General features: G+C 36.9%; 1 protein-coding gene and 1 pseudogene across 1 annotated transcript; both read left to right on the top strand.

Annotated features, from left to right (window-relative positions):
- Nucleotides 1-2,089: 2,089 nt before the first annotated feature.
- Nucleotides 2,090-3,843, top strand: LOC146888786 (uncharacterized; annotated as a pseudogene).
- Nucleotides 3,844-9,328: 5,485 nt separating this feature from the next.
- LOC146888787 (pectinesterase inhibitor-like) lies at nucleotides 9,329-9,652 on the top strand. Its single transcript, XM_085666255.1, has one exon. It carries the CDS (start codon nucleotides 9,329-9,331, stop codon nucleotides 9,650-9,652), a length of 324 nt encoding a protein of 107 aa, XP_085522381.1.
- The last annotated feature ends 3,958 nt before the right edge of the window (nucleotides 9,653-13,610 follow it).

Raw genomic sequence — 13,610 nt, forward strand, 5'->3', positions numbered from 1 at the left:
TGTGTGCAAGGCTAATATGTGCACAAAAGGAGACAAAGAATGTGTCTCATATGTTTCCAAAAAGTGGCCAAAGTGTGCTAAAAACAAAGGAGACCAAAGGTACATAGGTACACTTGCTTCATGCCTTTTACTTTATGCTTTATGCCCTTTGCTTTACTCTCTCCTCCACATCATTTATGCTCCCCAATCACCATGCGCCACCTAGCATTGCTTTCTTACTCCTAATTAACCTACAAAGCAAATAAACATAGATTAACATGTTGGCTTAAGTCAAGTCAACTATAGTCAACAAGAGGATTAGTGAACTTCCTTTCTAAACATGCTTAGTCTTCTTAAGCATGTGCCTCCATCCTTGGTTAGGGTCAATCCTTCATCACTTTCTTGTCTTGTTTCCAAATTAACCCTTCCATGCAAAAATAGTGCTAGCAGCCACATGGGCAGTTTTAAAAAATAACTATTGCAGTTAGCTTAGTGGTCCAAAAATTACGTTCTTTATATCAAAAGAAAGCCCTTTGAGTATAGTTTCCAACAAAAAATGAATTAGCGCATTTGGAGTTTTGTGTTATTTGTGTCCTTTTATGTTTTTTGAGTCTTGTTTCATGTTACCATTTGGTCATCTCATGTTTGTTGGGTCATTTTTATTTTCAAATCCATCCATGTTGTCTAGAGTCATGTTTAGTTCTTTTAATGTCATTTTCTCCTAGTTTTGAGCTTTCAAAAATCACAAAAATATATGTTCTTCTTTGTTTTCAAAACTGCACCCTATACCACCTTTTGAGTGCTTTTTTTTTACATATTTGAGTTCATATTTGTCATTAGACCATTGGCAAATTCCTAGAGTTAAGTTTTCTTTATGTTTGTTTGATTTTCATGCCCTATTTCGATTCTAGTAGGTTTTTATTTTATTTTGTGCTTCTTAAACCTTTGAGCTACCAAAAGTGTTTTCAAAATCAGATTTGGTGTGGTAGTGAGGTGTGTGTTGCTGTTTGAAAACGTGAAAAGAAAGAGATAAAAAATATTGGGTACATGAAAAAGCAACAAAAGGTATAAAAGCAAAAGCAAAAAGTGAAAAGTAAAAGTAGAAAAGGGAACCACTACCACAAAAAATCGTGTAAGCACTATTATGTTGATTTGGTGGACTATTTTACTTGATATATGTGTTTTGTCCAACAACCAAGCTTCATGCATTTGATGCAAACAAAAGAGTGTCCATGGTACACCTTTGGCTTAAGGCTTGCAAAAACATAAAGCATCAATTTCTACTCTAGAATTTCTTTTGTTTTGTTTTTTGTGATCTATTCTACAACTTTTTATTAGGTATTTCTTTTATGTGCTTAACCTTTGGTCTTAGCCTTTATTTTCTTGTTTGTCTCCTTCCTAACTCACAGTTTTCTCATCCTAAAATTCCTTTTGAAGAGCTTTGTTCATTTTTTGCCTTTATTTGCTTTATCCTTGGCATTCTACTCTCGGTTTTGGAATTGTAATGTGGTGTAGGAACTTTTAAGATTTGGCCAAGACTAGAGGAAGCCCTTGGAGGCATTGGATACCTCTTTGGACCTCAAAGCTTGAGTTGGAGAGAAGAAGAAAAAGGAGTGAAACACTTGGAGAGGAATACACAACATCTTTGCTTGTATTTTAATTTTTAGATTTGTTATCTTGTATTTATTTGGACTTGTAATTCATGGCCAATTTAGGTGTCTTGGGGGAGTCATAGGTATTCAATCCCATCTCCTTACTTGAACCTCTAATCTCTTATTAAATTCATTTTTAGTTGGTGAGGTTTGAAGGTTCCAAAGTGCCTTCTAATTCCACCATTAGGCCACATAGTTTAGTTTAATTGCTTTCTTTTTGTTTGTAGTTTAGTACGAGTCTACTTGTTTTTCAAACCTAATTCCCTTTGAGAAGTTTGGTGTAAGAGGGCTTGAGGTAGCTTTGGCATGGAAAAGCTTGAATTTTAAGTAATCCTTAGTGATTCTCCTCCCTTTCCTAGAAGTGAACTCAAAGTTCTTTTGCTTCTTAAAATCGCTTAAGGAATTAAAGTTTGAAATACAAGTTTGTTTGTTCATTGCATATTTTTGAAAACTTTAAGATGTCGAGAGCTCCTTCCAAGGTTCCCTTTTACCAAATTGGTAGTGGTTCTAGTGAAGTGCCTAGTTTACAACATTTGGCAAAGGAACTAGAATCATTAAAAATTTGGCAAAAGCAACAGTCTAGTTTGAAAGAAAAAGTAAGAGTTGAGAGATAAGAATATCTCACAACCTTGGAAGAAGAGCTTAAGATACTTAATGCAAAACAAGCCAAAGTTCAAGAAGAGTTTAGACAAAGCAAAAGTAGGAGCAACTCCAAAAGAAGCTCCCAACACAATACACAACTCACACACTATAAGGAAGATAATAAGATTTTGAACCAATACTATCAACCTCCTCCACATAGAAGACCAAGGAGCATGAACACCAAGAGCCTAGAGAAGTTAGATTGACCTTCCCCATTTCCATGGGAAAGAAAATGTAGAGGCATACTTAGAATGCCATGTAGTGATGGACTTCCCTAGTGAGAGAAAGAAGACTCTCCAACTCCCTTCAAGTTGAGTATTGGAATGATTTAAAGAGTACCCTAAGAAGAAGACACATACCTTCTTACTACAATAGGGAGCTTATGGACAATCTTCAAAGGCTCTAACAAAAGAACACGAGTGTGGAAGAGTATAGGCAAAAGATGAAACTCTATATGATGAGGGCAAACATTAGGGAAAGAGAGGAAACAACAATTTCTAGGTTTTTAAGTAAACTCAATCTTGACATCATAGACAAAGTGGAATTGTTGCCATACCAAGAATTAAATGATTTGGTACAAATTTGCATCAAGGTGGAGCAACAACATTTGAGAAAATGTTTTAAAGATCACCATTTAAGCTTGTATGGAAAGAGAGACTACAAAAGGGAGGGTCAGCAAGTGATAAAAGAAGAACCCCCTAAGAACCTAGGGAAGGAGAAAAACCAAGATAAACCAAGGGAAGGAACATCATCACACACCCACACTAAAGACATTAAGTGTTTTAAGTGTCCAGGGAGAGGTCATATCTCATCCTAGTGCCCTTCCAAGAGGACCATAATCCTAAGGGGTGTCAATTCAGAACTCTCCGCAATCAACCTAGTCACCAAGAACTAACCCAAAGAGAGAACATTTTTCATACAAGATGTAAAGTTTTAGAAAACACATACTCTCTCATTATGGATAGTGGCTCATGTTGCAATTGTTGTAGCACAATGTTGGTTGAAAAGTTAGCTTTGTCTATCTTGCCTCATCCTAACCCCTATAAACTTCAATGGATTAATGATGATGAAGGCATGGTAGTTAATCAACAAGTGGAAGTTACATTTTCCATAGGGAATTTTGAAGATAATGTGCTATGTGACATTGTACCTATGGAAGCTTGTCACATCTTGTTGGGAAGGCCTTGGATTTTTGAAAGAGAAACCATACACAACAGCCATACCAATGAGATAACCTTCACCCACCAAGAGAGAAAAATTGTACTTCATCCTCTCAAACCTTCTCAAGTGGAAGAGGGCCAAGTGCAGATGAGAAAAAAGAGGGAAAAAGAAAGAGAGGAAACTTGCACACACAAGAGTGAGATAAATTGTTCTAAGTGTCAAAGTAGTACACACAATTCCAAAGAGTTCCCCAACATAAGAGTGTTCATGTTAAGGGTCAAAAGCTTGTGTGAAGATTCAAAAGAGATTTTTTTTTTCAACCTTCCTTTATTAGAATGGAAAGACAAGACCAAATAAGACCTTGTGTTGGAAAAGGAAGTTACTCCAAAAACACATGGATTCCACATAAGGCACACAAGAGTTTAAAGAGAAAGGTTCCCCAAATCCAAACCCTTGATCATTCATTTAATCCAAGGTGTATAATCTTTAGGAGCCACACGCTTTGGATGATTATTACACTTACATTGTCTCTTATTTTTTGTAGAAGGATATTTGACCCCGATGGGAAGAAAGCCAAACAACTCCAAGAGAAGGAAGGATAAAAAATTAACAATTTGAAGATTTGAGGACAAATCCTTTTGAAGAGGGAGGGGATGATGGCATACCCCCTAGCATGGCCAAGCACTTTCATGAAGAGATAAGGTAATCTTTGTGTAAGACCCATTAAAATTAATTAATTAAATAATTAATTAATTAATAAATGTGCATATTGGGAGCCTTTATGCCATTAATTATTGATTGATTTGATGTGGAAAAGTGCTAGCTTAAATGGTTGAGAGTACTTAATTGTGTGAAAGAACTTGGGTTTGAGTCCTATGTATGCTAATTATGTGTTGTTTGATTTATTATTATTTTAATAATATGATTGATCATGTATAGTGATAATATAATCATAGAATTATATGAATTATCATGAAACATTAGTTGGTTAAATGGTTGTGCATTGAATTAAAATTGGTAAGGGTATGGGTTCGATTCTTGGTAGATTCAAATTAAACTTTATTTTTGCTAAAATTAGTTATGGCATGAATATGAAAAGCCAGAAACCCTAGCAGCCTTAGGAGTAGTCAAGGAGGTTGGAAAAACAACCACTAAATGAGTATTGAATGAAAATTAAGGTCATGTTAATGCCAATTTACATTTTGGCCATTAACCTTAATTATAAACCAATTAAAGTGACCAATTAAGGGTGAGAGAAGGGTTTTGTTGGGGCTGCCATTGTTCTGGAATTTTGAGAGGGAGAATTCATAGTGGAATTAGGCTGTGAGTGAAGCATAGAGGCTAAGTGGAGAGAACTAAGGCAAACCATTTGGGAGCAAGGAAGAATTAAAGAATATTCAAGTTTAAGCAAGAAATTCCAGGTTAGGGGAGCTGGAACCGAACCTTTTTATTTCGTGTTGTTAATTGTATGAAATATATGAGAATTTGAATGCATGTATTCAGGCAGTTTGTCAAATTTCGTGTTTCTGGAAAATTTCTAGAAACCGCCTGGCGGGCTATATGGCGGTGAAGCCCTGTACTGCCAGGCGACACAAGCTTGTAACCCAATTTTTGGGTTTTCCTGATGAACTGCTTGGCAGTGATGAATAACTAACAGGCGACACAAGCCTATTTGGCTCAATTTTGATGCTTTTGGGATTCTGGAACAAAGTTAAACAAGAAGAAATGGAATGCGTATATGTATGGATTGTGGAGTATTAAGAATCATTATAATTCTATTGTAATTGGATAATAATTGGGGGAAATTGCATGAATGTGAATTGTAGAGTTGATGATTGGGGATTCTCAAAGTTGCACGAAATTAAATGGGAAATTGTTAATGAAGTATCTAAACTTGGAAGTTTAGGAATGAACCATGAACCTAAACACGTAAGTATGGCCTATTGAGTCATAAAATCGAGTGGAATCAAATTCGTTGGGATTGATCAAGGTTTGTAGGTGCAGAAAGAGGTTTAGGTCCCTGGAATAGTAGAAACCACCTGGCAGCACCCATTTCGCCACCAAGCGCAATATCAGAATAGTGGCATACGGGTGTTTGATGCATAAGAGAGATTAGGAAGCTTAGCACGGGTCATTGGAGTATTAAAAGAGAATTCTTGGATATGTTGGATGAGAATAAAAGTGTAAGCAATGAGTTAGATGAGGTTATACAAGGATCCTAAGCTATGATTATGTTAAGTAGGTTTGGGCAATTTAATAGTGAGTTTCCTGTCTTATTAAGTCAGAGCTGGTTCTGGTGGGAAAGTAAACCTTGTTAAGGCTGATGGTGACGTCATATGGAATATGATGGAGGCTTAGTTTATAATTGGGTAAATAACAAAGCAAAAAGGGTAGGAGACTAGAGTGGCATGTTATGTCTTGGAAAGGTTGAACTTAAGCAATCTTATATTGATACACTTAGGTTGGTGAACCTAAAAGGGAATTGAAGGATATCATATAAGTGTGTATATATAATACTATTTTAGACATATATATATATATATATATATATATATATATATATATATATATATATATATATATGTGTGTGTGTGTGTGTGTGTGTGTGTGTAAGAGGATTCAACAATCTGGAGACAGGATATCACAAGACTAAAGTGGTAGAAATTGGCTAAAAGTGTGCAAAACCAGTAAGATTCGTGTTACTGGTGTGGCCCCTGCCGGTGGTGTTTGAACCGCCAGGCGATGGCCACGAAACAATGGGGTTCTGGTGTGAATTGCGCATGGCAGTGAAGGTGGCTCCGCCAAGCGATGTCTGCAGAATAGTGGGCTTTGAGGCGTATTGCGCCTGGCGGCACGTGTCCCCCGCCAGGCGGTCTGGAAGTAGACAGTGCCTGACGCCTCATGAGTAGCGTTAGGCGATGTTGCTGCAGCAAATTTCGTTTTGCTTACTTTGATGTGCGTGGCCTACAATGCTTCTATGATGAGGCTCCTCCGTCGCAGTATTCGCCGAAAAAGCTCTGCAATCGGCATTCCACCGATTACAACTCGCAGAGTGAGAGGGAAACATAGCGGAATATTTCAGAAATGGTGTTTAAACTCAGATCTCACTGGTTTGGTAAACCCTAAGAGGTAAAACCTAATCTAGGGTTTAGGGTGACCTGATGAACGGTGGGAGTATTCTCAACTAAATTTACATTCATAAAAAACTACTTTACAATCAAACGGCCTGCACCTTTTGTAGGTGAAGGGCAACCACGGAAACAGAAGGGAAAAGGAAACCTTCTAACAGCAACCTAACGTTGAAAGAGGGAAACGTGAGTAAAAGCTCTCTAACTTTAGTAGAACGAAAAATTAGGTTAACGGTTGGCTGTGAGGAACCCGTGAATGGCTGGCTGTGAGGAACCCCTAATAGAACAAAGATGAGCAACACGTGAAGATGAAAACGCTGAGAAAGCTAGAAGAGCGTGGTCCGCTAGAAAAGCCTCAATGGGCTGCTGTGAAAGCCCAATCCAAAAGAAAACGCTAAGAAAGTTGTCATATTCCAGTATTAATGCGTTGTAGAGAGATGATATTGGAAGAATTGGTGTGAAGAATTGGGCTGCAGGCCCAATATCAATTGGCATCTTGGAAGAAGGCTTTACTTAGCAAAACAAACCCAATTAAAAAGGTATTTATTTAATTAAAAACATAAAAGAAACTAAAAGAAATGGCCTAGCCAATGGCCTAAGCTATGAGCCTTAATGGGATCACATCAATACCTCAAAGGTCGGCTTGCTAATGTTCCTTGAGTTGTGGCTTGGAACGTATCCCTTGAGTTGTGTCTCGGGATAGAGGTTAAGCACGTGGTTTCCTTTAGTTGTGGCTTAGAATAACATCTCTTGAGTTGTTGCTCGGGATGGCGGATGAACACGAGGAACTCTTGAGTTATGGCTCGGGTTAGCGAGTGTCAAGCCGTGAAATTTTTAATTTTTTTTAATTGTTTTTTTCAAAAAATTTATAAATTGTCAGATGTCAGTTTATCATCATGCCACGTGGCAGCTTAGAATAATGACACGTGGCAGTGGTAATAGTTGTTTTTAATTTAGTCCTTTATTTAAATTTTTGGTTCAATTTAGTACCCCAATTTTTTAAAATGATCCAATTTTGTCCTCTCCAATTTAAGACCACATTAATATATAAACTTAATTACAACTTATATATACATGTTACAATAACTTTTTCTATTATATACATCAAATCATTTCACCTAAATACTTAAATTATTTTACTTTTTACCTTTGTAATTTTTTACACATGAAATTTTTTACACTTGTAAAAAATAAAATAATTTGAATATTTAGGTGTAGTGATTTGATGTATAAATGCAAAACAATTATTTTAACATGTATATGTAAGTTATAATTAAACTTAGTTACTAATTTGGTCTAAAATTGGAAAGGATAAAATTGGATCGTTTTAAAGAATTGGAGTACTAAATTGAACTAAAATTTTAAATAGAAGACTAAATTGAAAATAATTATTACCACTGCCACATGTCATAATAGTAAGTTGCCACGTGGCACGATGGTAAACTGACACGTGACAGTTTTAAAATTTTTTGAAAAAAATTAAAATTTAAAAAAGATTAATTTTTTTTTACAAAATTAAAAATTTCATGGCTTGACACGTGTCCTGTAGGGACACATTGTTAACTCCAACTTAACGGAGATGATCAAATTGAATCATTTTAGATAATTTGGGTACTAAATTGAACAAATCAAAAGTATGGGATCAAATTGAACTTAACAAAAAATTGGGATACCAAATCAGTAATTATACCTAATATAAAATTTTGTTGTAGTATCTGATTATATTTGCTTAATTTTAATAAAAAAAATACAAAAATAATCATAGAAACGGAACATTTTAATTTATTAAATAAATCATATAATTAATTATGTGTATGTATATATAATACAACTATTTATATGCCGAGATGATACTGCAAAAACTTAATTTATGGAAAATTAAAGGATAAAACATCTTAAATAAAAGATAAAATCAAGTCATTTTATTATTAATTTTCAACTTGTTAAAGTCAAATTTACAAGTTATTAATTATAGTTATTTTATTTTTTACAGTATCAATTATTGTGTTTATTTAAAAAAAAGTTTATAAAACATAATTTATGTAAAAGACGTTAAATGTTTGTTAATAAATTGTTTGAAATTAATAAATATTCATATAATATGTTTTCTTCGATTTATATACCATAATTATCTATTAGAAAAATATTTAAATTCTATATACGATTATTATCCTCATATGTGTACTTCTTAATTTAATACCAATATATTATTCCTTAAATGTTTTGAATTTTATCCTACACAAGCCTTCAATTATTCTCACATTAGCAATTTAATAACGTTATATGATTCCTTAAACGTTTTTATTCTTACTTGATATGATAACTTAATATAGGAAATGATAGATGGTCAAATAATTTAGTTATTATATTCTTAAATATTTTAATAATAATTGAATTCTGTAGATTCAAGAACTATTTGAAGTTTTAAATTCTGATTAATATATATGTTTCTTTTGTTTAGCTTCATTTTACTTATTATTATATATTATAAATAGGTATACCTTTTCATGACTAATTACAAACTCCAACACCTAAATTGAAGGAAAACAAATAAGAAGCAAGATGATTCATTCTTTTGCTAAACACCCACTCTTGCTTCTAACACTTTTGTGTTTTGTGTTTTCCTCGTGTTCAGCGAGAACAGTAAAAATAGGGGACATTTGCTCGAAACACAACAACCCTAGCATTTGCAACGCAATTATACTCTCAGTACCAGGGGCAAATCAAGGTGTCGATATTGATAGCGTTTCCTTGTATCTCATTAACATGGCTCACGTCAATGCTTTTGATACCATAACCCTAATTAGCGAGATAATAGGAAACAGCAGCGACCCACAAACCAACCAACGTTATAGTTCATGCACTATGGATTATACTGATGTGTTGCTTGCTCTCACTCAGGCTAAGGAATCTTACAGTTCTGGAAATTACGGCGACATGAATTCCAACGGCGCAGTTGTGACCAAAGATGTTAAAGATTGCGACACAAAGGCTTATGATTCATCCCAAATCAGAAACAACAACCAGTATTTAGCAGATTTCAGCATGATTATCATGATTCTAGCCGATTTTCTAGCGGGGAAATATTAAGTTCATTGGTTCGTAGTTTGTTTGTGTTTGGGTAAGTATATGAAGTTTTCATGTTTACGGGGTTAGGGAAAATGATTCCCATTGTTTTAGGAACGAGTCGGGGAATGTGTGGCGATATTTCAGGAAGGAGTCCAAGAATGCTTGAAAATGTTTTAAGAATGATTTTTAAATGATAGGGTGTGTTTAGACAAGGCAATTTAAGAAAGTAATTCATTTATGTAGAGAATTTGAAAATCTTGTAAGGAGAATGATATGTTTGGATGAAGAAATTAAAAAGGAAATTGAAATTAAGAAGTTTAAAAAATGTATCTCAAAAACTAAAATAGTATAATTTAAAATTTACTAAAAAATAAGAAAGAAATTGAAATTCTCCAAGTTGTGGAATTGCTCATTGGTTACGACGAACAAGAAAAGTCTACAAATCCAAAAAGTTGAGACAGGTCATGTCGGGTTAAAGGTAGGATCAGGTTGAAAGTCGAGTCGGGTGAGACTGAAGGTTGAGCTGGTTGGATTGGGTTGAAGGTTGAGCCAGGTTGGGCTGGGTTGAAGGTTGAGCCGGGCCAGCTCGGGGTAGGCCAAAGGTTGAGTCGGATCAGGCTGAAGGTCGAACCGAGTCGGGTTAGACCGAAGGTCGAGTAGGTCGAGTTGGGCCAAAGGTCGAGCCTGGTTGGGTTGGACGAAGGTTGAGCCAGGTTGGACCAAATGTCTAGGTGGGCCGAGTGAAGTCAAAGGTAGTCAGGCCAAAGGTCGAATCAAAGGTTGGGTCCGACTAAAGGTCGAGTCGGATCGAGTCGGGTCGGGCCAAAGGTTGAGTCATGTCATCCTTGGCTGAAGGTCAAGCCAAACCAACCTTGGTTGATAGGCAACTTGAACCAAAAGTCCAGAGGAGTTGTACCGAATTGAAGGTCAAGCTAAGTTAAGTTAGATTCAAAAATAGAGTTGAATTTACTATAAAATAAAAATTAAATTGCTTTATCCAAGAAAGAAATTAAAATTTTAAATATTTCAATTACTTCATCTAAACTAATTATTTAAGAAATGAAGATAATTCAATTGCAAGTAAATTAATTATTAAATATTTTAATTTCTTGGAATTGTTGAAATACTTGTCCAAACACAATGTTAAGGCATATTTTTTTCATACTTTATAACTACTAAGTGTTATATGCCTTCTTAATGAAATAGAAGAAACGTAAGGCAAGTTCTCGAGATTTACAAATTAGTTCTCATGCTTTGAAAAACATTGTTTAATAGTTTTTAGTAACACGAGTAAGAAAAAAATAATATATAATAGTTTATCAAAGTAAGAAAACGTAGCATATTATAATGAATTTTGATATCACTATTTAAAATTATAAGGATTATTATTGTCACTTTTAATTTATAATAAGTGTATATCAGACTTGTTCCTGCAGAGAACAAACAAGATAAGTTAGGCACGAGCGTCACCTTATCCATGTAGTCCGCTATCTCCTTAGTTGGCTTCTTCCCGGTTGGTACATGTCGGTTTGGACCTAGGAGGGGTTATCTGCAGAAGGGACTTCGAAGCTCAAGTGACTCAAAACTCTCAAAAAGGTCAAATCTGTGATTAATGAATGCGTACCTTTAATTACTAGGGTCCACACGTATTTATAGAGCATTAATTATGTCTGGTTATCCCATGGGCCGGGCCTTGGCTTGGGCTCTAGCTTGGGCTCAAAGTGGGTCTGGGCTCTAACCAAGGCCCTTAAGACCTATTGAACACGGGGGGCTTCCATTTTACTAAGTATATCGAAGTTGTCGGCCTAAACTGACTACTTCCTTTGGTGGTCTGTGTTGCTCGTGTGCCGTCTTAGGCAGGTTGTTCCTCTAGACGTCTAGGTTACCGGTTTCGGCCGGTTACTCGAATGCATTGGTATGGTGATCGTTTTATCATTATTTCATTAAGTTGGCTTGGTGTGGTACACTAGTCCCCCAGCCTTGATCGACATAGGTGTCGGTTAAGGGTGATATGTGTTGATATGCTAGCGGAACCGGCTAGGTGTGATACACCAGTCCCCCAGCCTTTAAGTGTGATGAACAGTGTTAAGGCTAAAAAGTTGTAACCGTTTGAAGGTAGGTGAAGGGGTGTCAGGGGTCAAATCAGGAAGTTCTGGTGCCGTCGTTTTTAAGAGTCACCTCTCTTGTAATGATGGTGTCGATTGGTATGAGTTGTTGTTTTGGCGGGAAGGGGTTTTCGCCGTTTGGGATTCTGGCCTATAAATATGGATTTCAAAACGAGTGAGGGGTTACTTGATTCATTTGCGAGAGTTTTGTATTCAGAGGTCTTGTGTGCATTTTACTGTCCGACTAGTTCCCAATTTCAGCCGACATCTTTCCGTAAACACGAAAAAAGGTATGTCTAGTAGCGATAGTATATCGTTGTCCACATCTAGTAGTGAGAGTATGGGGTCAGAGAGGAGTAGAGGTAGGCAAGTTGATGAAAAAGGTACTAGTTCTGGAGGTATGGTAAGTGGGATCCCCATGGAGACGGTGAGGGAGGTTCGAGAAGATCCCCCTAAAGAGTTGGCCGAGAGTGACTGGCCGGCCAAAGGCGGTTATGGGTGGGCGGCTTCCGACGTCTGCAATCAATCATCTTTGTTCTGGTGGTCTCGCTTATTGAACTCCTGGTTAAATTGTACGCTTGTCATCTCAAAGGGTGTAAGCGGGGATATCGTTTCCCTGGAGAGAGTTAGCGCTATTGACCGTGTATGTCACGGGCAGGAGGGGGCTACGGAGAAGTTCTTCTACATGTATATGTGTTATTTTTCTCAACTACATGTGCGGCTACCGTTAGATGGTTTTACTATGGGTGTATTGTGCGCACTGAATGTGGCACCTACACAGTTGCACCCGAATAGTTGGGCCTACTTGCAAGCCTTTCGCGTCTTGTGCCAATCTCTATACCTGGAGCCTTCTCCTTATGCTTTCTTGTATTTCTATGACACCAGACCCCGCCAGCCGACTACTTGGTTGTCTCTGATAAGTCGTCCTAGTATCAGCAGACTGGACGTATTTTCCCAGTGTTTCAAGCACTTTAAGGACGGGTACTTCAAAGTTGTGGTGAAGGAAGAAGGCAAACCTTATTTCTTTAACGCTGATGGGAGTACAAAATTCCCATTTAGCTGGACGAGTACCCCTTCTCGGTACAAAGATATGGGGATGGATGAGTTATCAGCGGGGGATAAGGAGGTGGTGGAGATCTTAATGAAGTTTGTTGATAAGTTGCCCACTAAGGGCTTAGTTAGAGTTTATAATTCGGTGCATCCGATTATAGATATTGAAGGTATTTGTTTGTTACTTAAATTGTGTTAATGATTCTAAGTTGTTTTAATTCGGGGTTTAATATATCATTGTAGGGCACATGGCACAATCTGGGAAGAAGAACTTGGCGCTCTTCCAGTTGCTGAGGAAGGAGATGGCCACTAAGGCTAAGGCAGTAGGAAAAGTTGACGTTCCCAATTTGCAAAAGTCTATGGTGGAAGTACATGTTCATGGTGGGACGAAAATGAAAGACGAGTTGCTGCCTCTTCCCAGCAAGGGACAAGTGAAATTTCTGATTGTAGCCGTCGACTACTTCACCAAATGGATAGAAGCCAAACCACTAACCACTATCACGGCCCAGCAGGTTCAACAGTTTGTTTGGAAGGATATTGTATGCAGATATGGCGTCCCACACACCATCATCACCGACAATGGCCGACAATTTATAGATAAGGAGCTAGCCAAATTCTATACTGGCCTGGACATCAAACACATCACAAGTTCTGTAGAACACCCACAAACTAATGGACAAGCAGAGGCGGCCAACAAGGTTATCCTAATGGAACTGCGCAAACGATTAGATAGCGCCAAAGGCCGATGGCCCGAAGAGTTAGTAGAAGTGTTATGGGCTTATAGGTGCACCCCTCAATCAGCAACAAACGAATTCCCTTTCAGC

This window comes from Vigna unguiculata, chromosome 1 (genome assembly GCF_037176805.1).
Source record: "Vigna unguiculata cultivar grain cowpea cultivar isolate G323 ecotype 2 chromosome 1, ASM3717680v1, whole genome shotgun sequence".
NCBI classification, from domain to species: Eukaryota; Viridiplantae; Streptophyta; class Magnoliopsida; order Fabales; family Fabaceae; genus Vigna; species Vigna unguiculata.

What these genes read in the sequence shown, in the direction of transcription:
- LOC146888787 (XM_085666255.1), top strand. Translation starts at nt 9,329, where the DNA reads ATGGCTCACGTCAATGCTTTTGATACCATAACCCTAATTAGCGAGATA.